This window comes from Aquarana catesbeiana, linkage group LG08 (genome assembly GCF_042186555.1).
Source record: "Aquarana catesbeiana isolate 2022-GZ linkage group LG08, ASM4218655v1, whole genome shotgun sequence".
NCBI lineage: Eukaryota > Metazoa > Chordata > Amphibia > Anura > Ranidae > Aquarana > Aquarana catesbeiana.
Genome location: NC_133331.1, coordinates 281,176,270 through 281,201,956, shown reverse-complemented (window position 1 = coordinate 281,201,956; position 25,687 = coordinate 281,176,270). Strand labels below are relative to the sequence as shown.

The following is a 25,687-nucleotide window of genomic DNA, read 5'->3' as shown; positions in this document are numbered from 1 at the left end:
TGACACTGACACCAATGGTGGGGCCCTATTCCTGACACTGACACCAATGGTGGGGCCCTATTCCTTCCACTGACACCAATGGTGGGGCCCTATTCCTGACACTGACACCAATGGTGGGGCCCTATTCCTGACACTGACACCAATGGTGGGGCCCTATTCCTTCCACTGACACCAATGGTGGGGCCCTATTCCTTCCACTGACACCAATGGTGGGGCCCTATTCCTTCCACTGACACCAATAGTGGGGCACTATTCCTTCCACTGACACCAATGATGGGGCTCTATTGCTTCCATTGACACCAATGGTGGGGCCCTATTCCTTCCACTGACACCAATGGTGGGGCACTATTCCTTCCACTGACACTAATGATGGGGCAACTATTTCTTCCACTGACACCAATGATGGGGCACTATTCCTTCCACTGACACCAATGATGGGGCAACTATTTCTTCCACTGACACCAATGATGGGGCAACTATTTCTTCCACTGACACCAATGATGGGGCACTATTCCTTCCACTGGCACCAATGATAGGGCAACATTCCTTCCACTGACGCCGACGATAAAGCATTATTTCTTCCACTGACGCCAATGATGGGACTCCATTCCTCCCACTAATACCAATGATGTGGCAATATTTCTTCACCTGATGGTGCAGGACTCCCCCTCCCACTGACCAAAAGCACTATGTATTTTTTTTACTCTCACTGACCACCAAGCCCTCGAGGCATTTTCTACCACCAATGGCCCTCCTACAGTCTGAAGGAGACTAAACTGGCCCTTTGTATAAAAAGCTTGGAGACCCCGCTCTAGCACAAGAAGCCAGTGTCCCCTACAGGAACTGAGATGCGACATAAAGGAGGAATTCTTCTTGAATCGACAAATCGATTTGTGGACAAAACATTTCCCGCACTAAGATCATAAAACTGTCTTTTCCCCATTGTGAGTTTTCTTGTGCTTAAAAAGAGATGAATTAAACGAAAAACATTTCCCACATTCAGAACATGAGTACGGCTTTGCCCCAGTGTGAATTTTTTCATGGCTGGTAAGAGCGGACTTATGGGAAAAACATCTCCCACACTCTGAACATGAATACGGCTTCTCCCCTGTGTGAGTTATCTGATGTGCGATTAGATTTCGTCTGTTGGAAAAACATCGACCACATTCTAGACATGAATACGGCTTCTCCCCTGTATGAATTGTCTGATGACCAATAAGATTTCGTCTGTTAGAAAAACATCTCCCGCATTCTGAACATGAATACGGCTTCTCCCCCGTGTGAACTTTCTCATGAGTGGTGAGCGTCGACTTCTGGGAAAAGCTTTTTCCGCATTCCAGACATGAATAGGGCTTCACTCCCGTGTGAACTTTCTCGTGAGTCGTGAGAGTCGATTTTTGAGAAAAACATTTTCCGCACTCCGAACACGAATACGGCTTTTCACCTGTGTGAACTTTCTCGTGCGTGGTAAGAGTTGCCTTCTGGGAAAAACATTTGCCACATTCTGAACATGAATACGGCTTCACCCCCGTGTGAACTTTTTCATGAGTAGTGAGATTCGATTTCTGGGAGAAGCATTTTCCGCATTCCGAACATGAAAACAGTTTCTTCCCAGCGTGAGCCATCTGATGCCCGATGAAACTTTCCCTGTTGGAAAAACACCTCCCACACTCAGAGCATGAGAAAGGCTTCTCCCCAGAGTGAGTTCTCTTGTGCTTAGTCAGAGAGGAATTGAAAGCAAAACATTTCCCACATTCTGAACATGAATACTCCATCTCCTTCATGTGAATACTCTGATGTTTAGCCAGTATCCATTTTTCCGTAAAGCATTTTCCACGTTTCGTACATAAAAAGGGCTGCTCAGCCGAATGAGTTCTTTGGTGTCTAGTGAGCTTCACTTTTTGAGAAAAACACCTCCCACATTCGGTACAGGAATATGGCTTCTCATTTTCATGACCTCTCTGGTGGGAGGTGAGGTCCTCTCCCTGAGTAAAACATTCACCACATTCAGAACACGAGAAGGTTTCACTCTCTTTGTGAGCCCTAGGATGGGTTTTAGGGTCCAAGTCACCAGGAGAACCCCAGGATGTTAGATCTGCACTGAGAATAGCTGGGTTAACCGGAGGGTGTTTTGGAGAATCTGCTATCATGTCAACAGTTTGTATTTCACTTTGCTGAGAAATAGTGGAGCATTTTTCCCAGTTCTTAGTATTGTATCTACCATCTAGTAAAAAAAAAAAAAAACACATGGAAGGAAATTCAGGTATTTGAAGAAGGATTTTGGTCTTATTGAACATCAGTCATTTGTTTCAACTGGAACGTCTATTCTTTTTGAAAGCTTGATCTTAAAGTGCTTTCAGACTGATGCAGTGTGATTTGACTGCAACCTAGGTGCAGCAAAGCTTACCCATGTGTTTGGAGTGGGTTAGATGCGCTTTCCCATAGAGTTATTCAGAAAGTGCACCAAACCTGCAGGACATAGGAGGTGTGTATAAAAAGTTTGGTGAATGGTATTCGAAAACAAGAAAAAAAAAAAAAAAAAAAACAGAAGATACAAATAAATTACATTTATTGGCCTTCAAAATAGTCGCCATCCTTCACAACACACTTTTGGCAACATTCATAAAGCTTCTGGAAACTGTCAGCAAAGGACTCTTTAGGAATCGATTGCAAAACTGCTGTCACACATTCTTGGATTGCCGCCACGTCCACAAAACGGGCACCTTTCATAACGCTCATCAGGCAGAAAAACAGAAAGGAGACCCTTTTTGGGTCGAGGGGAAGACGGTGAATGCCATTCCATCCATTGCCACTTGGATTCGTAATGGAACTGGTAGAACCAGCTCTCATCCCCTGTGATGATGGTTGGCAGAAAGGTATTGGATCCTAATTACACATGGTAATGAGATCTCCAGAGGTTTCCATCCATTTTGTTTGTCTGTCAGCTTGTGGAACAAACCAGGAACAGATCTTCCGCTTACCCAAAACTTTGCGGACGAAGTTGCGCACCATGTCCTTGCTAATGCCCAATTCCTCATCAATCGTAGAATCAGACGCTGATCTTGTGCCAGCATTTGTCACATTCACTCAATCATGTCTGGGGCTCTGCTTATCGACAGCCATCCCGAACGTGGCTCATCCTCAGTCTTTTCCTTCCAATTGCAAAAGCGTTTGAACCAGCCGTAAAGACATTTTCTGCTCACGGCTTCCATCCTGTACACTTGCACCAAAATTTCATGTGTCTCCATTGACATTTTCTCCAAATTTGTAGTAGAACTTGATGTTCTGTAGTTGCTCCATTGCACTGTGACCCTACCTCTCACACTGACTACGTTCAACTGCCTGCAGCGGGTTTACCCTGACGGTCACGTGTACTCCACGCTAGGTGGTGCTTTTTGACGTGTCTCTGCATAGCCAGGTGCATGCGCATCTCGGAGATATCGGACCATTCACCAAACTTTTTAGACACACCTCACGTTATAACTCTATGGGAGACTGCAGCTAACCCATTCCAAACATAAAGGTAAACTGCACTGCATCCAGGGTGAGGTCAAACTGCACTGCATTGGTCTGAAAGTAACCAAAAGAGGAACTTCTTCTTTATGTCCTCCCCCCTCCTCTACTACATTTGGCACGTTATTTTTTTCTATCTATCATAACTAGGTTTTTCTTAGGGGGACGCTATATATACAATCAGAACCTAGGACCCTTTACTATATTTTTTTATTACGTACCTATTCCAATCTCTGGAGAGATTTCCTCCCCTTTACACAGCTCATTGCCTCTCACATACGGCTCTTCTGCTTCCTCTTTAACTTTGACGTTGAACAAATTTTCACTCTGAATAACAAACAATTATAGAAATATTCAGGGCTACAAATGAATTCTTTATTTGTGCAAGAAGCAAAGGAAATGGTGGTATAACTGGCATATACACTACATGGACAGATATGGTAAATATACTACAGGATCTATAAATAAGAGTGTTCAGTTGCTGATCATCTAACGACAACAGGGCCTAATATATTGTCTCATATGAAGAGCAATTGTCGGGAGATGAGTCTGACCGTCACGTTTTTATGAAGATGTAGTACATATAGAAAAAAAAACAGAGTTGACCAAACACAGTAGTCATGGGAGCGTGCTGCTGTGTGCCCCAGGGAGTTCGCCAGTGCGCCTGTGTCAAGCAACGTCCAGTTACGTTGCTTAGCCTGCAGCTGCTGTCCGCTCACAGTAAAAGTACTGAGGGCGGATGGCAAGCAGGTAAATAACAAACATGTTATACTTACCTGCTCTGTGCAATGCTTTTGCACAGAGCAGCCCCAATCCTCCTCTTCCCGGGTCCCCACTGGCGCTTATGGCTCCCACTGCTGTGTCTGTATGAAAGAAGGGGGGGGGAGAAACATTGGGACTTTAAATGGAACATGAGGGAAAGTTCACACCCCCATCCCTATACTATATGCAAAGAGGGGGGAGGTTGGGACTTTGAATGAGGTGTGCGTGGTGGAACCAAACAAATTCACATAGGTATAAACATCTGTGTTGTGGAAAGGGGGGGGGAAACACTGCGCTAAACAAGATGTGAACAAAAAAGCTGCTATACACTCAAACAGAGTTAAATAAGAATGGGGTAAAATAGTGTAGCGCTATAAGGTGTGTATGCCAAAATACAATGATGTGTGGCTGTACAAAAAAAGGGCAAATGCCAATACATGTGTTAAATTAGTAATATAAACCACACATTGTGACCAATGTGATTATGAAAAAAAGTGTGCAAAACACAGAGAGTACGTGTATCCAAAGGTGAGCAAGACTATAATAAGTCATATAAAATAAATTCCACAAAAAACGAGGGGTAGAGAAGATGTGCCTCTTCCTGTTGGGATGACACCAAAGCAAATAGAAAGGGAAACAAGTTGTCTGTAGTCACTTAAAGATAAGATGGGTACTCTTACTAGCTGGGGTGGCCACACATGTTATACAACAGTGGGTCAAACGAGCTTGTGATCCAGCAGTATCTAAATCAGGTGCTGTACACGGGAGATGAATCAGATGGGGGGGTCCTCTGTTTTCCAGCAGCGAACTCCAGAAACAATGTAGTGCACCCCACATTGCTTTTTATGTAGTTTTATGCTTTGTGATCACTTTTATTATTGTCAACTTTTTTGATATACATCAATAAACCTATTGGTTTGACCTGCACCATCTGGAGCCCTCCTTCTTTTCTTCTTTGCTATGTCCATTGGAGTCCACAAGGAGTTGTCTTGAGGTAGACCTTGCTGGATACTACATTGTTTCTGGAGTTTGCTGCTGGAAAACGGAGGACCCTCCATCTGATTCATCTCCCGTGTACAGCACCTGATTTAGATCCTGCTGGATCACAAGCTTGTTTGACCCACTGTTGTATAACATGTGTGTCCACCCCAGCTGGTAAGAGTACCCATCTTATCTTTAAGTGACTACAGACAACTTGTTTCCCTTTCTATTTGTTTTGGTGTCATCCCAACAGGAAGAGGCACATCTTTTCTACCCCTCATTTTTTGTGGAATTTATTTTATATGACTTATTATAGTCTTACTCACCTTTGGATACACGTACTCTCTGTGTTTTGTACACTTTTTTTCATAATCACATTGGTCACAATGTGTGGTTTATATTACTAATTTAACACATGTATTGGCATTTGCCCTTTTTTTGTACAGCCACACATCATTGTATTTTGGCATATACACCTTATAGCGCTACACTATTTTACCCCATAAACATCTGTGTGTTTATTAGTAAACCAATGATTGACATGACATAAAACAGTATAACATGTATGAAAGCATAGGAGATAACAATATACATAGTAAAATATATATTTAGCAGCATGGCACAAGCAAATAAAATTGGACATCATAATCCCCCATGTGAAGGATAAACCACATCAGAAAATGGGATCTAAGAGAGGGTAAAACCATCTAAAATTCTCGATATATATTGGATGCATCAGAATGAGCTTGACGCGTTTCATGGACTTTTATCCACTCATCAGGAGCAATTGCATTGATGTTCTGTAAAGGGATATAGATACCAATGTAATTTGGTGTAACTACCCACATGGGGAGAAGGGAGTAAATTAGAGATGACTAGCCATGTCGAAAAATACTCACATATAAACCAATAATGGGACTGTGCAATGCCACATACCAGGGGTCAGCCAAATGAGCCTGGCCCGGGACCTGAGGAAGGGACCCAACAGAAAAACTGGGAGCACACACACCATACCCCATGGAATGTCATGTGTGAAAAATCTTCATGTTGTAATGAATGGGACTTCTATGATGTATGAAATAAAATAAGTGGCAGGTATCCATGACAATGTACGTCAATGGGACAAGAATAGGATGAAGCCCATAGCCACGGTGAGAAAATGGTAAGAAACATATGGCCAAGGTGAAAAGAAGAATGGTGACCAGATCAAGGATAAGAAAAGTTAAGGAAATAATCACTTAAAAAGGAAAATAAAAGAGGAGAAAGGAAAACAGGAGTGAGTGAATGTTACAAATATTGGCTCAAAAAAATGCTGAAGTGAGAACAATGTGCATAAAATGCTCACTGTGTGTTTACCTTAGTGAATCCTAATGGATTAGGAGCCAAGCTGAGAAAACAGTGGTCTGGAAGTGCATGGGATGTGCTGCCTCAACAATGGAATACCAGTGAATGGGGACTAGGATGTGAGCCCAGCATAACTATCAGTCCCCCCCCCCCCCCCCCCCCAGCGTCACGCTGGCAAGGCACAAAAGGATAGACATCCCAGCAGAACGCCGGAGTGACGCCCCACATGTCAGCCAAGCCGATATACCAAGCGCGTGCGTGTGTGATCGGACGCCTTGCAGGACATCACACGTGTGTGTGCTCCCAGTTTTTCTGTTGGGTCCCTTCCTCAGGTCCCGGGCCAGGCTCATTTGGCTGACCCCTGGTATGTGGCATTGCACGGTCCCATTATTGGTTTATATGTGAGTATTTTTCGGCATGGCTAGTCATCTCTAATTTACTCCCTTCTCCCTATGTGGGTAGTTACACCAAATTACATTGGTATCTATATCCCTTTACAGAACATCGATGCAATTGCTCCTGATGAGTGGATAAAAGTCCATGAAACGCGTCAAGCTCATTCTGATGCATCCAATATATATCGAGAATTTTAGATGGTTTTACCCTCTCTTAGATCCCATTTTCTGATGTGGTTTATCCTTCACATGGGGGATTATGATGTCCAATTTTATTTGCTTGTGCCATGCTGCTAAATATATCTTTTACTATGTATATTGATATCTCCTATGCTTTCATACATGTTATACTGTTTTATGTCATGTCAATCATTGGTTTACTAATAAACACACAGATGTTTATACCTATGTGACTTTGTTTGGGTCCACCACACACACCTCATTCAAAGTCCCAACCTCCCCCCTCTTTGCACTGCTGTGCCTGAGCCAATGAGGAGAGAGAGAGCTAAAAGAGCTGCCACTCTTGTACACATCACTGGTTCGAGATTGGGCTCAGGTAAGTACAATGAGGGGGGGGGGGGGGGGGGGGCTGGGGAGGTAGCTGCAGAGGATGCATTAAAGTGGAGTTCCACCCACTTTTACAACTCTTCAGCATCCCTCACTAAACTGCGCACTGTAAACGAATTGGATATTTTTACATTTTTTTTCTCAGCACCTCCTGTATATCTGCTGTATTCATTTTTCACTTTCTCCTCCCTGGCCGTTGCCCATCGCATCATTTCCTGTTTGCAATGCCTTCTGGGAAGGGGCGGCAACTTCCTCTGAAACTGCCATTGCTATGGAAACCTGACCTGAAACCTATTACACTGCTTGTGCTGCACTGAGCATGTGCGAGATCTGCAAGGATGAGATCCAGGAAGAAATACAGTCTGGCTTCAGATGCCCACACTTAAGATGGCCACGGCCTGCTGTAAGTTTATAAAATAACAAACTACTGCTATAAACTAACAAAACAGACCTTAGTTTACAGACTAACATTACTAGTATACATTAAGCTTGTGTATTATAGGGGTATTTTTATTTAAAAAGTATAATTTCGGCCGTAACACCACTTTAAGGTAAAAAACCTTCAGCCTTTAGAAGCACTTTATCAGTTGTCTCAAAGAAGGTCAAAAAGCCTAATCATTAACGGCTTCAATACTGAGCATATTTACCCCCTTCCTGCCCAGGCCAATTTTTAGCTTTCAGCGCTGTCACACTTTGAATGACAATTGCTCTGTTATGTAACACTGTATCCAGATGACATTTTTTTATCAGTTTCTTCCTATAAATAGAGCTTTCTTTTGGTGGCATTTAATCACTGTTGGGTTTTTTATTATTTGTTGAAAAAAGATCAGAAATTTTGCAAAAAAAAAGTTCTTAGTTTCTGTCAGTAAATTTTGTAAGTAATTTTTTTCCTTCACTGATTTGCGCTTATGAGGCGGCACTGATTAGGTGGCACTAATGAGCACTGATAGGCGGCACTGATGAGACGGCACTGATTAGGTGGCACTAATGAGCACTGATAGGTGGCACGTATGGGCAGCACTGATCGGCACTGCTGGGGCTGCACTGATGATCGGTGTCCTGATTACCTGTACAGTCTCCCCTGCGAGGAGATGCCACTGATCGGCTCTCCTCTTCTCGCACTCTGTCAGTATGAGACGAGGAGGCGAGGGGAGCCGATAAACGGCACTTCCGTATATACATGTGATTGGCTGTGATTTTATTAATAGTAATAAAAATGCCATAAATTAGTTCCCATAGTTTGTAGACGCTATAACTTTTTGCGCAAACCAATCAATATACGCTTGTGATTTTTTTTACCAAAAATATGTAGAAGAATATATATTGGCCTAAACTGATAAAGAAATTTGTTTTTTTAAAAAGTTTTTGGGGATATTTATTATAGCAAAAAGTAAAAAAAAAATGGGGTTTTCTTTTTCAAAATTTTCGGTCTTTTTTTGTTTATAGCGCAAAAAATAAAAACCGCAGAGGTGATCAAATACCATCAAAAGAAAGCTCTATTTGTGGGAAGAAAAGGACGAAAATTTCGTTTGGGTAGAGCATTGCATGACCGTGCAATTAGCAGTTAAAACGACGCAGTGCCATTTGTAAAAAGTGCTCTGGTCAGGAAAGGGGTAAAATCTTCCGGGGCTGAAGTGGTTAAACAAACAATGTTAGGACATGGTCCACAGTTGTCACCAACAGGGAACCCGCTCTTGGGAATACAATACAACCATCACTGAAGTGGCTGCAGAGTTTACTTTTGCTTTTAAACCCAGTGTTTCACCTACCTGATCATCCTTGTGATCATCCTGTGTGGAGTCCCGGGGATACAGAGGACTAGGCCATCCCTCTGTTGTGTTCCGGGTCCTGAGTACATCTGTAGGAAAAAAAGACAAAAACGGACCTTTATATGTAATGACAGAATGTTTAGTAAGACTACTGATAAATCTAGGACAAGCAGAGCTCTGTGGCAGTCTGCAGGCAGAACAACCAATTTTTTATATAAAAAGTCAGTGCAATCACATGGAGTATCACAGGAAGACAAACTAAAAACCAAACATGTAATATATTGCAGATTACACACCAATCGTTTGGTGTGAGGGCTGCACTAGTTTTCTTTTTTACGTTTTTTTTCTTCTATTTTCATCTGGTGATCCAGCCAGTAAGTCTGTTTTTCACAACACAAACTTTCCAGCTGAATGTATTCGTTTACATGGATGAAACAAACCATTTAACAATGACAGGGGGGATTATAATGATCAGCTTTTATTTATTCACGCAAAACCTTTATCCCAAAAAAGGAAAAAAAAACTGTTTGCTGTAAATTAGTGGTGCACCGAAATTAAAATCCTGTTCTGAAACTAAAAACTCAGGATGCACTTGGCCGAAAACCGAAATGGACAGTTTTTAAATTTTAAGTTTAATAACCCCGACCGCCGCACAACGTCAATTTTGTTTGGGTGCAACGTCCCACGACCGCGCAATTGTCAGTTAAAGCGACTCAGTTCCGAATCGCAAAAAGTGCGCTGGTCAGGGAGGGGGTAAATCCTACTGGGGCTGAAGCGGTTAATGTATCTGCCGTTTTTGCATTGAAGTCAAAGGGATGCGATTTTGCGTTGAAGTCAACAGGGGGCGTATTTGCACTGAAGTCAATGGGACGCAATTTTGCACTGAAGTCAATAGGAGGGTACTACTGAACCCCTTTAAAACAAATAGAACATCAACACACACAGGGCACTTGTCAAGCTTCATTAAACCTTCAAAAAATGCATCACAGAAGCATTAAAAACATATCAAAAAAGCATTTTGAAACTGTTGGCGCTTTAACCACTTGCCGACCCCCCCACACCAATGCACGTCCCTAATTTGGGGATGGATATTGTTGTTATGGCAGCAGCTAGCTGCCATAACCCCGGTATCCCCATGTTCGGCTGGCAATCGGCTACAAGATAAAAGTGGTCTCTGCGGCAGATTCGCCGCGAGATCACTTTTATCGGTGGCAGAAGAGGGCCCCCCCCTCCCGCCGCGATCTGGTGTCCTCCGCCGCTCATCAGGGCAATCAGCAGCGGCAATCACGTCCTTTCACTTGCTGTGCATGGAGACGAGTGAAGGGAAGATGGCCCCCACCCGTCTCCATGATATTGCAGGCTGGAAGCGACTTCAAAACATCACTTCCGCCCATTCATCTTAAAAGGCACATTTTTTTTTTTTGTTTTTTTTTTTTAATTGCATTTAAGTCCAAATATGAGATCTGTGGACTTTTTGACCCCAGATCTCATATTTAAGAGGACCTGTCATGCTTTTTTCTATTACAAGGGATGTTTACATTCCTTGTAATAGGAATAAAAGTGACCCAAATTAAAAAAAAAAAAAAAAAGTGTAAAAATAAAATCAAGTAAAATAAATAAGAAAAAAACGCCCGTCCCGACAAGCTCGCGCCCAGAGCGAACGCATGCGTGAGTAGTGCCCGCATATGAAAATGGTGGTCAAACCACACACGTGAGGTATCGCCGCAATCGTTAGAGCGAGAGCAATAATTCTAGCCCTAGACCTCCTCTGTAACTCAAAACTGGTAACCTGTGGAATATTTTAAACATCGCCTATGGAGATTTTTGAGGGTAAAGGTTTTACGCCATTCCATGAGCGGGCGCAATTTTGAAGCATGACATGTTGGGTATCAATTTACTTGGTGTAACATTATCTTTCACAATATAAAAAAAAAAAAATGGGCTAACTTTACTGATGTTGTATTTTTTTATTCAAAAAAGTGAATTTTTTCCCCAAAAAAGTGCACTTGTAAGACCGCTGCGCAAATACGGTGTGAAAAAAAGTATTGCAATGACCGCCATTTTATTCTCTAGGGTGTTAGAAAAAAAGTGAGATGAAGAGGTGAGTTTTCCACCAAAAAATTGCATTGGCAATAAATTGCAGTTCTTTGAGCATTACTGCCACATCACACCCCAGATTGGAGGCTCCTGAACTACACTGACAATGAGGCCTCCCGAGTCCTCGTTCCTTAAAGTAGAACTATAGGTAAAACTTATTTTTAATTTTGGATAGTGTTAAGAAGGGTCATGACAGTTTAGTTTTTTTTTCCCCCATCTGTGTCCCACTGGGGAAGATTTCCCTTCACTTCCTGTCCCATAACCAAAACAGGAAGTGAGAGGAAATCCCTCCAAATGAAGGGAATCCCTTGGGGACCCCCAGGTCACCAGAAATAGTTATACCACATATATAAATGCAAAACTATTCTGCTTATTACCTTTGAATTACACGCCACAAAGACAAGACAGCTGAAGAATAGATGTACAGAACCAACCTGCCAAACACAATCAGAGTCCATAAATACTTTCTGTATTTAGAGTTCATTGCTCACCCATGCCGACCACTACAGGAACTTCCTCCTCTTTAATCCTCACATGTCGTCCTTCCTCCTTCTCAGATTTGACACCTCTCTGAGTGGTTCTGGTGTCTCCAGGGTCTGTGAATAAAGAGGGGTGTGAAGCCCCCTTCTGTACTGAGATGTATGAGAGACCCCAGAGAGTGTGTGTAGTAACCCCCAGCTCTGTTGATCCCCCGCTCAGTAGTAACCCCCAGCTCTGTTGATCCTCTGCTCAGTAGTAACCCCCAACTCTGTTGATCCTCTGCTCAGTAGTAACCCCCAACTCTGTTGATCCTCTGCTCATTAGTAACTCCCAACTCTGTTAATCCCCATCTTAGTAGTAACCCCCAGCTCAGCTGATCCCCCATTCAGTAGTAACCCCCAGCTCAGCTGATCCCCCATTTGGTAGTAACCCCCAGCTCGCTGATCCTCTGGCTTTCTGATCTTCCTGATCACATCTCTTGGCTGGTAACACACAATGAGATGATGTGAGGAGAGCCGGAGTCTAATAGAGGCTGATGGCTCCTGACTCCCCCACTGGGCACATACTGTCTCCCCATTACTGTCTACTGACAGAGGAGGGGGGAGAAGAAGAGATTGTTGTAGTGACTGAACAAGGGGAATCTGAGACTCTTCTCTGGATTTAGTGTTTATTACCTGTGCTGATCTCTGGAGGGATCTCCTCCTCCTTACATGGATCATCATCTTCCATGTACAAATCTTCTTCATCTTCAAGTTTTATAATAATCATATCTTCATTCTAACAATACAAAACAATACAGAAAATTACATTTATTAACCAAGATCCACAAAACTTTTGTATATGGGTTGCTGTAAAGCATTTAGGTCCACCTACCTGATCCTCCTGAGGGATCTCCTGATGTTCCTGTGTGGAGTCCTGGGAATACAGAGGACGGGGACATCTCTCTGGTGGGTTCCCATTACTTGATCCATCTGTAGGAAACACACACACTGACTGAATACATTGTTTCTATGTCTTTATATCAGAGGATGTGTGTATCTAGGTGGATCCTCAATACTCTTTTCTTCTTTACAAGAAATGAAAGTCTCCTCTTACCCGGTGATGTGATGGGCGGCCGCTTCTCCGTCATGACGTCCTTCTACAGATGTGTTCTTCTAGATACTTTCACGTCTTTGCATTTTACAGCTCATAATTAGAACACTGAGTGGTGTGTACAGCTAAATACATCTGAAAAACATCATCATGTAAAACTAATTTTAAAGAAATCTAAACTTCATCTTTATATTGATTTTTTTCAGTATCAAAATGTAAATATCATCATTTCAGAACATATTTTAAGAACTTTACTCCCGGCCATTCTGACACTTCTCCCATACATGTAAAAATCTACATCTTTTTGCTAGAAAATGACTTAGAACCCCCAAACATTATATATTTTTTCAAGCAGAGGCCCTAGAGAATAAAAATGTTGCTAATTTTTATGTCACACAGTATTTTTACAGCGTTTTTTTCAAACACCAATTTTTTTGGAAAAATACACTTTACTAAATTTTAATGCACAAAAACACAGTATAATACCCAATCATTCGATAAAATATAAAAGATGATGTTACGCCGAGTAAATAGATATCTAACATGTCACACTTTAAAACAAACGACGGTATTTTAAAAATCTCCGTAGGCGATGCTTTAATAGCCTTTACAAGGTTACCAGTTTGGGTTTCCACAGGAGCTCTAGTGCTAGAATTATCGCTCTCGCTATAACAATTTGCAGTAACACCTGACGTGTGGTGTGATTGCACATGAGCACGGGGGCGCTTTAAACATTTTTATTTTAAATTGATTTTATTTTTATTTTTTTGATGGTCTCTTTAATTTTATTTTTTATCACTTTTATTGCTATCACAAGGGATGAACAACATCCCTTGCAATAGCATAGGCAGTGACAGGTTCTCTTTACCGAGACATTTGGGGTCTATTAGACCCCAGATCTCTGCTCTGCCCTCAAAAGCATCTTATCAAATGGAGATCCGTTTGATCCAAGGTTTTCCCAAGCCAGTAATGGCTTGTTTACATGCTGGCAAATCCGAAATTGCCAAAATCCTTGCTGCTTCCGCTTTTCTTAGACCAAATGAGATGATCGGGGGTCATCTCTATGGTAAGCCGGTGAATTTAACCGCTTCATGGGCCGTGCTATAGCCAAAAGACGAATACACAAATTTCCGGGAGGGCGTCTATTGACATCCTCCTCCTGTGGCGCACATCAGCAGGGATCTGCGATTGCTGTGTCCTTTGCACACAGCTGATCACAGATCGGGGTAAAGAGCCAATCACAGCGGCACTTTAACACGTGATCTATTACAGTGTTAACAGGATTTGCAGGTTATCAGCATTCCTCTCCTCAAGCTGACAGCGCATAAGGAGAGCTGATAAGTGGCAATCCACACAGGGGACATCTTCACTGATAAACAGGGCACTGATCATCAGTGCAGCCCAATAGTGCCCATCAGTGCTGCCAGTCAGTGCCCATCTGTGTCGTCTATTAGTGCCCATCAATGCTCCCAGTCAGTGCCCATCAGTGCTGCCAGTGTCGCCTATTAGTGCCCATCATTACTGCCTATCAGTGCTGTCCATCAGTGCCGCCTATTAGTACCCATCATTGCTGCCTATCGGTGCCACCTACAGGTGGCCATCATTGCAGCCTTATCAGCGCACATCATTGAAGGAGAAAAATGGCTTATTTACAAAATTGTATAACAGAAACTAAAAAAAAAAAAAAATTATATATATATATATATATATATATATATATATATATATATATTAATTTTTACTTTCACCAAAAGAAAGCTCTATCTGTCTAAAAATATATAATAAAAATTTTGTTTGGGTACAGCATTGCATGACTGCGCAATTGGCATTCAAAGTGTGACAGCGCTGAAAGCTGAAAAGTGGTCTGGGCAGGAAGGGGGTGAAAGTGCCCGGTAGGCAAGTGGTTAACCTTCACATACGGAAAGGCTTCTTCACAGTAAGAGCTGTAAAAAAAGTGGAATATACTCAAGAACTATTTCTGGCCAGCTATATATTGTTTTAAAGAAGAGCTGGATGCATTCCTAAATGCACAAAATATAACTGGATAATATTTAGAGGGAATAGCACCGGGGATAGTTGATCAATGGAATATCTGATTGCCTTCTGCCTTCTAGATCATGCTTTACGCTTTTTGTTTTCTTTTGCCTTTCTCTGGATCAACTGCGGGTATAGGATATAGTGTACATGGAGGTTTTCTATTTGTGTTTTTTTTTTATTGGTTGAATTAGATGGACTAGTGTCTTTTTTTCAACCTAAGTATGAAACTATGAGGAAAAACAATATGCACGTCTGTTAAAGTGGAACTAAACCCTTCTCTCCTTTAAAGCCCTCTTTTTCGTCCGGCGGTCCAGTTTCCGATAATAGTGGTCTCTGCGGAGGATTCGCTGCGAGGTCACTTTTTTTTGCAGGTGGGAGAGGGCCCACCGCACTCAGGTGCCCTCCGCCGGTTACTGGTGCCTTTCGGCAGTGGCGGAGGCGATCGGATCTTCACCCTTGCTGGGTATGGAGACGAGTGAGGGGAAGATGGCCCCCACCCATCTCCATACCATAGGAGGGCGGAAGCAACTTCAAAACGTCACTTCCACCCATAGCTCTTAAAGGGTCTTTTTTTTTTTTTTTTATATTGCATTTTAGTGTAAATATGAGATCTGAGATCTTTTTGACCCCAGATCTCATATTTAACCACTTCAGCCCCGGAAGGATTTACCCCCTTCCTGACCAGAGCACTTTTTACAATTTGGCACTGCGTCGCTTTAACTGCTAATTGCGCGGTCATGCAATGCTGTAACCAAACGAAATTTGCGTCCTTTTCTTCCCACAAATAGAGCTTTCTTTTGATGGTATTTGATCACCTCTGACGTTTTTATTTTTTGCGCTATACACGGAAAAAGACCGAAAATTTTGAAAAAAAATTATATTTTCTACTTTTTGTTCTAAAAAAAATCCAATAAACTCAATTTTAGTCATACATTTAGGCCAAAATGTATTTGGCCACATGTCTTTGGTAAAAAAAATGTCAATAAGTGTATATTTATTGGTTTGCGTAAAAGTTATAGCACCTACAAACTAGGGTACATTTTCTGGAATTTACACAGTCTTTAATTTATGACTGCCTATGTCATTTCTTGAGGTGCTAAAATGACAGGGCAGTACAAAACCCCCACAAATGACCCCATTTTGGAAAGTAGACACCCCAAGGAAATTGCTGAGAGGCATGTTGAGCCCATTGAATATTCATTTTTTTTGTCCCAAGTGATTGAATAATGAAAAAAAAAAAAAAAAAAAATTACAAAAGGTTGTCACTAAATGATATATTGCTCACACAGGCCATGGGCATATGTGGAATTGCACCCCAAAATACATTTAGCTGCTTCTCCTGAGTATGGGGATACCACATGTGTGGGACTTTTTGGGAGCCTAGCCGCATACGGGGCCCCGAAAACCAATCACTGCCTTCAGGATTTCTAAGGGCGTACATTTTTGATTTTACTCCTCACTACCTATCACAGTTTTGAAGGCCATAAAATGCCCAGATGGCACAAACCCCCCCCAAATGACCCCATTTTGGAAAGTAGACACCCCAAGCTATTTGCTGAGAGGCATGTTGAGTCCATGGAATATTTTATATTTTGACACAAGTTGCGGGAAAGTGACAATTTATTTATTTATTTATTTTTTTTTTCGCACAAAGTTGTCACTAAAGGATATATTACTCACACAGGCCATGGGCATATGTGGAATTGCACCCCAAAATACATTCTGCTGCTTCTCTTGAGTACGGGGATACCACATGTGTGGGACTTTTTAGGAGCCTAGCCGCGTACGGGACCCCGAAAACCAATCACCGCCTTCAGGATTTCTAAGGGTGTACATTTTTGATTTCACTCTTCACTGCCTATCACAGTTTCGGAGGCCATGGAATGCCCAGGTGGCACAAACCCCCCCCAAATGACCCCATTTTGGAAAGAAGACACCCCAAGCTATTTGCTGAGAGGCATGGTGAGTATTTTGCAGCTCCCATTTGTTTTTGAAAATGAAGAAAGACAAAAAAAAAAATTTTTTTTTTCTTTTTTTAATTTTCAAAACTTTGTGACAAAAAGTGAGGTCTGCAAAATACTCACTATACCTCTCAGCAAATAGCTTGGGGTGTCTACTTTCCAAAATGGGGTCATTTGGGGGGGGTTTGTGCCACCTGGGCATTCCATGGCCTCCGAAACTGTGATAGGCAGTGAAGAGTGAAATCAAAAATTTACGCCCTTAGAAAGCCTGAAGGCGGTGCTTGGTTTTCGGGGTCCCATACGTGGCTAGGCTCCCAAAAAGTCTCACACATGTGGTATCCCCGTACTCAGGAGAAGCAACAGAACGTATTTTGGGGTGTAATTTCACATATTCCCATGGCATGTTTGAGCAATATATAATTTAGTGACAACTTTGTGCAAAAAAAAAAAAAAAAAAAATAATAATTTGTCTCTTTCCCGCAACTTGTGTCACAATATAAAATATTCCATGGACTCGACATGCCTCTCAGCAAATAGCTTGGGGTGTCTACTTTCCAAAATGGGGTCATTTGGGGGGGTTTGAACTGTCCTGGCATTTTATGCACAACATCTAGAAGCTTATGTCACATATCACCCACTCTTCTAAGCACTTGAAGACAAAGCCCTTTCTGACACTTTTTGATTACATGAAAAAATTATTTTTTTTTGCAAGAAAATTACTTTGAACCCCCACACATTATATATTTTTTTAAAGCAAATGCCCTACAGATTAAAATGGTGGGTGTTTTATTTTTTTTTTTCACACAGTATTTGCGCAGCGATTTTTCAAACGCATTTTTTGGGGAAAAAACACACTTTTTTACATTTTAATGCACTAAAACACACTATATTGCCCAAATGTTTGATGAAATAAAAAAGATGATCTTAGGCCGAGTACATGGATACCAAACATGACATGCTTTACAATTGCGCACAAACGTGCAGTGACAACAAAATAAATACATTTTTAAAAGCCTTTAAAAGCCTTTACAGGTTACCACTTTAGATTTACAGAGGAGGTCTACTGCTAAAATTACTGCCCTCGATCTGACCGTCGCGGTGATACCTCACATGCATGGTGCAATTGCTGTTTACATTTGACGCCAGACCGACGCTTGCGTTCGCCTTAGCGCGAGAGCAGGGGGGACAGGGGTGCTTTTTTTTTTTTTTTTTTTTTTTTTTTTTTCTTTATTATTTTTTTGCTTTTTTATCTTATTTTAAAACTGTTCCTTTCATTTTTTTTTAATCATTTTTATTGTTATCTCAGGGAATGTAAATATCCCCTATGATAGCAATAGGTAGTGACAGGTACTCTTTTTTGAAAAAATTGGGGTCTATTAGACCCTAGATTTCTCCTCTGCCCTCAAAGCATCTGACCACACCAAGATCGGTATGATAAAATGCTTTCCCAATTTCCCAATGGCGCTATTTACATCCGGCGAAATCTAAGTCATAAAATGCTCGTAGCTTCCGGTTTCTTAGGCCATAGAGATGTTTGGAGCCACTCTGGTCTCTGATCAGCTCTATGGTCAGCTGGCTGAATCACCGGCTGCATTCTCAGGTTCCCTGTTGAGACAGGAGAGCCAGAGAAAAACACGGAAGACGGTGGGGGGGGGGGGGCATTCTCTCCCACTGCTTGTAAAAGCAGTCTAGAGGCTAATTAGCCGCTAGGATTGCTTTTACATGAAAGCCGACCGCTGGCTGAAAAGAATGATACCAAGATGATACCTAAACCTGCAGGCATCATTCTGGTATAACCACTCAAAGTCGTGAATGCTGTACCTGAAGACAAAAATATGGTTAACAATAAAGCACAGTAAACGGTAAAGTATAAAAAATTGCAGACCTGAAAAGCAAACATGATAAAACATAATAACAATAAAACATTGCAGAATAGAATACAGTAAAAAAGAGCAGAACAATAGAGAGAATAGAGAGAGAGAGAGAGAATAGAGAGAGAACAATAAAACTACAACTATTATTTTTTATTTTATATTTTTGTTTGTGTTTTTTTTTTTTTTTTTTTTTACACTTTTTTTTGTAACTGTAACTTTTATAACTGTAACCGGTTCCAGGTTCGGGTCTCTCAAAATGCGATGGCATCTTGGGAGACCCTGTGAAAGTGTGTCCTAGTCTGTGCAATGCTGTACCCTACGCTAATACTCAACTAGTGAATGGTAGCGTTCAAAACATTCACCAATGCAAAGACCAGGATTGTCAGGACAGGAGGGACAATAATAGTGGGTGTCACGCCTATATCCGTGCTTGCTGCAGACACGACATCTTTTTTGGGGGGCGTTGGGTAGGGGTACTCGGGAGGACATAAAAATGCCTCTCATGCAGCCGACTGCATTTGGTTGGGGATGTGAATGGGGGAAGTACGGGCGCTGCAGAAGTGGTGGGTTCCCAATTAGGATTGGCGAATGCAGCAGGAAGGGCACTATGGGCATGACGGGCCTGTGTTTGTCTTCTTGGTGGCAGCGGGACACTATTTGTGCTTGCCACCTCACCAGCTTGAACTGCACTTATGGGACTCGCCACGTCACCAAGTGTTACTGCAGTGCTGGTTTGACTACGACCGGGGTGTACTAGGCCGCTGGCGCTTGCCAGTTCACCAAAACGCTACCAAAAAAACTGTTAGCGATCGCAGGGATCAGGCCTGACTCTGCGAACGCTGCAGTTATGCATTTAGTGTTTTGTAAGTGTCAGTGATCGATCGATACTGCACTTGGGTGGGCTGGGCTGGGCCGGGCGGAGGGGCAAAACGCAGGTGCTAGCAGGTATCTGGGCTGATCCCGCTGACACTGCGTTTTTGGGAACCCTAAACTGCTGGGGACGCCAGTATAGATCTGATCGGATCAGATATTGATCAGTTCAGATACTATACCACTAAGGGAGGTGTACGGTGCGTGCGTGGGTGTTAGCGCTACTGGCACTAACCTGACGCTGCCTGGGGCTGGTGCTTGCCAGTTCACCAAAACGCTACCAAAAAAAACTGTTAGCGATCGCAGGGATCAGGCCTGACTCTGCGAACGCTGCAGTTATGCGTTTAGTGTTTTGTAAGTGACAGTGATCGATCGATACTGCACTTGGGTGGGCTGGGCTGGGCCGGGCGGAGGGGTAAAACGCAGTTGCTAGCAGGTATCTGGGTTGATCCCGCTAACACTGCGTTTTTGGGAACCCTAAACTGCTGGGGACGCTAGTATAGATCTGATCGGATCAGATATTGATGCGTTCAGATACTATACCACTAAGGGAGGTGTACGGTGCGTGGGTGTTAGCGGTACTGGGACTAACCTGACGCTGCCTGGGGCTGGTGCTTGCCATTTCACCAAAATGCTACCAAAAAAACTGTTAGCGATCGCAGGGATCAGGCCTGACTCTGCGAACGCTGCAGTTATGCGTTTAGTGTTTTGTAAGTGACAGTGATCGATCGATACTGCACTTGGGTGGGCTGGGCCGGGCGGAGGGGCAAAACGCAGGTGCTAGCAGGTATCTGGGCTGATCCCGCTAACACTGCGTTTTTGGGAACCCTAAACTGCTGGGGACGCTAGTATAGATCTGATCGGATCAGATATTGATCTGTACAGATACTATACCACTAAGGGAGGCGTATGCTGCGTGCGTGGGTGTTAGCGGTACTGGCGCTAATCTGACGCTGCCTGGGGCGACGCATATCACCGTCGGGTGATCAGGGGGCTAAATCTTTATTCGGTAATAAACGGCGGGTGCCCTGACACTATAAAAAATAAACAAACTAACCAGCGTCACCCGTAACGGTTATACAGTGATCAGTGGTGAAAGGGTTAACTAGGGGGCAATCAAGGGGTTAAAACATTTATTAGGTAGTATATGGGGGTCCCTGTCGCTATAAAACGCTGACGGCGAACCTAAATATTTACGTCCCTAACTAGCGTCACCAGCGACACTAATACAGCGATCAGAAAAATGATCGCTTAGCGACACTGGTGACAGGGGGTGATCAAGGGGTTAAAACTTTATTAGGGGGGGTTAGGGGGGTATCCTAGACCTACAGGGGGCCTAACACTCACTGCCCTGACACTGTAACTGTCACAAACTGACACCAATACAGTAATCAGAAAAAAAAAAAAAAAAAAAAAACCTGCTTGGTGTCAGTTTGTGACGGGGGGGGGGGGGGTGATTGGGGGGGGATCGGGGGGCGATCGGGGGGGGGATCGGGGTGTTTAGTGTGCCTGGCATGTTCTACTGTGTGTGTGTGTGTTGTGCACTCACATTGCAGTCTTCTCTCCTCGGCCCGGAACGGAAAATACCGAGCCGAGGAGAGATGACATCATTTCCTCTGCCTCTGTGTACAATACAGAGGCAGGGAAATGATCCCATTGGCTGAGAGCGATCGCGAGGGGGGGGCCACGAATGGATGGCCTCCCCCTCACCTCCGATCGCCGGGGGAGATTTGCCGACCACCGCAGGCACCGGGGGGGGGTCCGATCGGACCCCCCACCCGCGGGCAGGCAAGGACGTACATACACGTCCTTTTGCCTGCCCGTGCCGCTCTGCCGACGTATATAGTCGTGCGGCGGTCGGCAAGTGGTTAAGAGGTCCTGTCATGCTTTTTTTCCCTAATACAAGGGATGTTTACATTCCTTGTAATGGGAATAAAAGCAAAACATTTTTTTTTAAAAGAACAGTGTAAAAATAAAAAATAAAAGGTAAAATAAATAAGAAAAAAAAAAAAAAAAATTTAAACACGCCCCGTAGCACCGAGCTCACGTGCAGAAGCCAACGCATACTTGAGTAGCACCCACATATGAAAACGGTGTTCAAACCACACATGTGAGGTATCGCCGTGATCGGTAGAGTGAGAGCAATAATTCTAGCCCTAGACCTCCTCTGTAACTTAAAACATGCAACCTGTAGAATTTTTTAAACGTCGGCTATGGAGATTTTTAAGGGAAAAGTTTGTCGCCATTCCACGAGCGGGGGCAATTTTGAAGCGTGACATGCTGGGTATCAATTTACTCGGCGTAACATTATCTTTCACGATATAAAAAACAAAATTGGACTAACTTTACTGTTGTCTTATTTTTTTAATTCAAAAAAGTGTATTTTTTCCCAAAAAGTGCGCTTGTAAGACCGCTGCGCAAATATGGCGTGACAGAAAGTATTGCAACGACCGCCATTTTATTCTCTAGGGTGTTAGAAAAAAAAAAAAGTATAATGTTTGTGGGTTCTAAGTAATTTTCTAGCAAAAAAAAAAAACAAAAACCTGTTTTTAACTTATAAACAACAAATTTCAAAAAGAGGCTCGGTCCTTAAGTGGTTAAATGAATGGGATTTTTGCTTGTTGGGCGTTTTTTGAGCTGCAAACGCTCAGGTGTGAATGCAGCCTTAAAGCAGTATTAACCATATCCTACGAAATCACATACCTGTAAGTCATTCTGCTTCAAGTGGTTGTCCCGGGTGATATGCAGCTGCGGCCATCACCCCGGTACCATTGGCCAGAGACCTGAACAAAACCCAGAATCGGCTTTGATGGGGTTTTTGATCTAGTAACCCGGAAGAAATGTCATGACATCAGTTCTGGTTTACTGGAGCCTTAAAGGCACCAGATTTAAAAAAAAAAAAAAATGTCAGTATTCATAACAGCCTTACTTGGCGTTTAGAATGATTTAAGGTGCAAAGAGGGATTTGGGGTCTTAGAGATCTCAGATCCCCCCCCAAAAAAATACCTGACACGTCACTATTACTGTCACAGGAGATGTTTACATCCCTTGTGACAGCAATAAAAGTGATAAAAAAAAAGGGACAATGTAAAAATAAAAAAAATATAAAAAAGTTAAAGCGCCCTGTTCCTCTGTGTTTGTGCACAGAAGCGTACACATACCTAAGTTGCACCCGCAAAAATGTAAACGGTGTTCAAACCACACATGTTTGGTATCGCCACGATCGTCAGAGCAAGAGCAATAATTCCAGTCCTAGATCTCCCCCGTAACTCTAACCTGGTAACCGTTACAATTTTTTAATGCATCGCCTATGGAGATTTTTAAGTACCGTAGTTTATCGCTATTCCAGTGTGCGCAATTTTAAAGCGTGACATGTTCGGTATCTATTTACTCGGCATAACATCGTCTTTCACATTATAGAAAAAAATTGTTCTAACTTTAGGGTTTTGTTTTTTTTTTTAATTCATGAAAGTGTATTTTTTACAAAAATAAACATTGCACTTGAAAGACAAAAGCTACGCAAATACAGTGCGGCATAAAATATTGCAACAACCTCCATTTTATTCCCTAGGGTGTCTGCTAAAAAAAAAAAAAAAAAAAAAAGTATATATATATATATATCAGAAACTCTAGGCAATAAAATGGAGGTTGTTGCTTCAAAATCATATATATATATAAAATGTTTGGGGGGTCAAAGTAATTCTCTAGCAAAAAATACTGAATTTTAACATGTAAGCAACAAATGTCAGAAAAAGGCTTAGTCTTCAAGAGGTTACAGCTAAAAGCAAACATTTATTATATAGCAGCTTACCAATTATTAGATGTGATGGCTGCAGTTGTTTTTTTTTAGGCTTTCTTTCCTCTATTTCCATCTGATGATCCAGCCAGCAAGTCTGTTGTTTTTCAGAAGCACAAGCTCTCCAGCAGAATGTATCAGTTTACATGGATGAGACAAACCATTTAGCACTGGTAGAGGAGATTACAATGATCAGTTTTTATTCATTCATTTGTATCCCAAGAAAAAAAAAAAAAATAGAAAAAAAAAAATAGTTCCCTGTAACTGCTTATAATGTGTGAGCTGGAGTTTGTTAGTGTATCTAATTCTGCTAGTACAGCTAACACTTCCCCAACCCCAGACTGACAATGCTGCTGTGCCTCCTGTGCGCCTTCATACAGAGTTGTGTCTCTAATACAGGAGGTGTGCTATTGGCCGGATCACCAGGTGAAAACAGGGGGGGGGGAGTCAAAGAAAACAAATGCAGCACATCTAAGCTGCAGTAGCTTACACTGTTGGTTTTGGGTGTACTGCTCCTTTAAATCGATGGGTTTAGTTCCACTTTAAGATTGTTTCAATTAAAAAATAAAAGTGATTCCGCCAGAATGTGTTTTTATTCTACGCCTCTGAGCAGAGTGGGGAATCTCAGAGACTCTCCTTCTATCAGTGTATTTGTTAATGTATTTCTATTATTACTTTGTAGAAAATACATCCCCCATCTTACCCAGCAGAGACCCCCTCCATCTAATGTTCTATACATCAGAGGACTTGCAGGAAGATGAGGATTGGATGAGGCTACATGAACACCACCACCCTTTCCACCATTCCCCATCCAGTCCACAGATAATGCTGAACCCCCTTCTCTAATAATAAAAATATATGAATATTATTATTACCACCTCCTCCTTGCTCTGCACACACTCTCCAGCCTCACACCCCCAGCAGGAGGATTCTGAAACAAATAGAACTACTTCCTGTCTTCAACTATAGACTACAACAAAATGGCAGCAATCCTGCCAGCTATAACTCAAGTACAGAATAGCTTCAAATTATCCTTTTTTGTATAGCAACAAGCAAGAAGAACGCAATATTGGTGTAACGTATTGATTAATAACCCTTTTTTGCTCATATTAATTTTGGCGAGGTAACACTCTGCGCGCTACAACAAAATGGCCGCCGCCCTTCCCACACTGAGACGCTTCCTGTTCGCCACGTTAAATCGTTAAATAGCACACGGTCGCCCTCTAGTGGTGGTTCTGGCTCACACTAGAACAAACCGATCGCTGCCCCGCCTGCCCGCTGGAAGATTGTCCAACCACACAGCTGGGCGTTACTATCCAGGAGGCCTTGAAACGCATACAGCGGAAGTGCGGCAGCCACAGGGCGGAAATGGGAGGAGATAAGTGATGATAGAGAGAAGACAGCGGCCTCTAGAGGGAGGAGGTGGTGATGATTGCAGGTGGTGGAATAGATTTCTGATAGTTTTCTTCTTTCAGATCAGCTGTTGTTGTTGCCTCAGTGGGATATGAAGGGGAATTCCAGCCAGAGACAATCATTTAATTAGCTGGATAGGTGGGGGAGGCACCTTGGGATCTTCTACTTACCTTCTTCCCATGCTATAATGGGGGAGGGGGCAGATATCAGTAGGTAGATCTGTGATCAAGAACTTTATTGATCCTTCTGTCCAGAATAAACTTCACTTATCATCTGGCAGAGTGACCTGATCAGAGGATGGGGGATGGTTGTTCTTTGTTTACACTTACGTTTACAATTTATTTACAGTTTTTACACTAGTGAACCAATCACAGCAATCAAAAGGTACAGAGCCACTCCGATTGGCTCTTGGGATTTTGTCTGTGATCCGCACTGTCAAATAACTGCCCGACTGGCACTTTAGATACAATGAGGGTTAAGGAAAAAGGGTCATTCTTCAAAGAACATTTTGACCATGCCTGTGCAATCTGGCATGGTCAATATGGCACATCTCCTTCTAGTGTCCATTGGGGTTGCACGTAACGGGGCGACAAGGCAGAAGCACAATTGTGGGACAGGCACAGAGCATTGCCACTCTATAACAGGAAGTGCCTGAACAAGGACCTTTATGGTAGGATCAACAACTTTTGCAATGACATTAAAGGGGTTGTAAAAGTTTCTTTGTTGAAAATAATAA

General features: G+C 42.5%; 1 protein-coding gene across 1 annotated transcript in view; it reads right to left on the bottom strand.

Moving 5' to 3' along the window:
* LOC141106755 (uncharacterized) overlaps positions 1 to 24,478 on the bottom strand; it is a 69,346-nt gene extending 44,868 nt beyond the window's left edge. Inside the window, 9 exon segments of the mRNA XM_073597682.1 lie at positions 649 to 2,224; positions 3,735 to 3,840; positions 9,332 to 9,420; positions 11,920 to 12,024; positions 12,583 to 12,685; positions 12,782 to 12,879; positions 13,004 to 13,135; positions 23,554 to 23,708; positions 24,414 to 24,478. Coding sequence (XP_073453783.1) covers positions 649 to 2,224; positions 3,735 to 3,840; positions 9,332 to 9,420; positions 11,920 to 12,024; positions 12,583 to 12,685; positions 12,782 to 12,879; positions 13,004 to 13,037 — 2,111 coding nt within the window. The 5' untranslated portion in view covers positions 13,038 to 13,135; positions 23,554 to 23,708; positions 24,414 to 24,478.
* Positions 24,479 to 25,687: the final 1,209 nt, after the last annotated feature.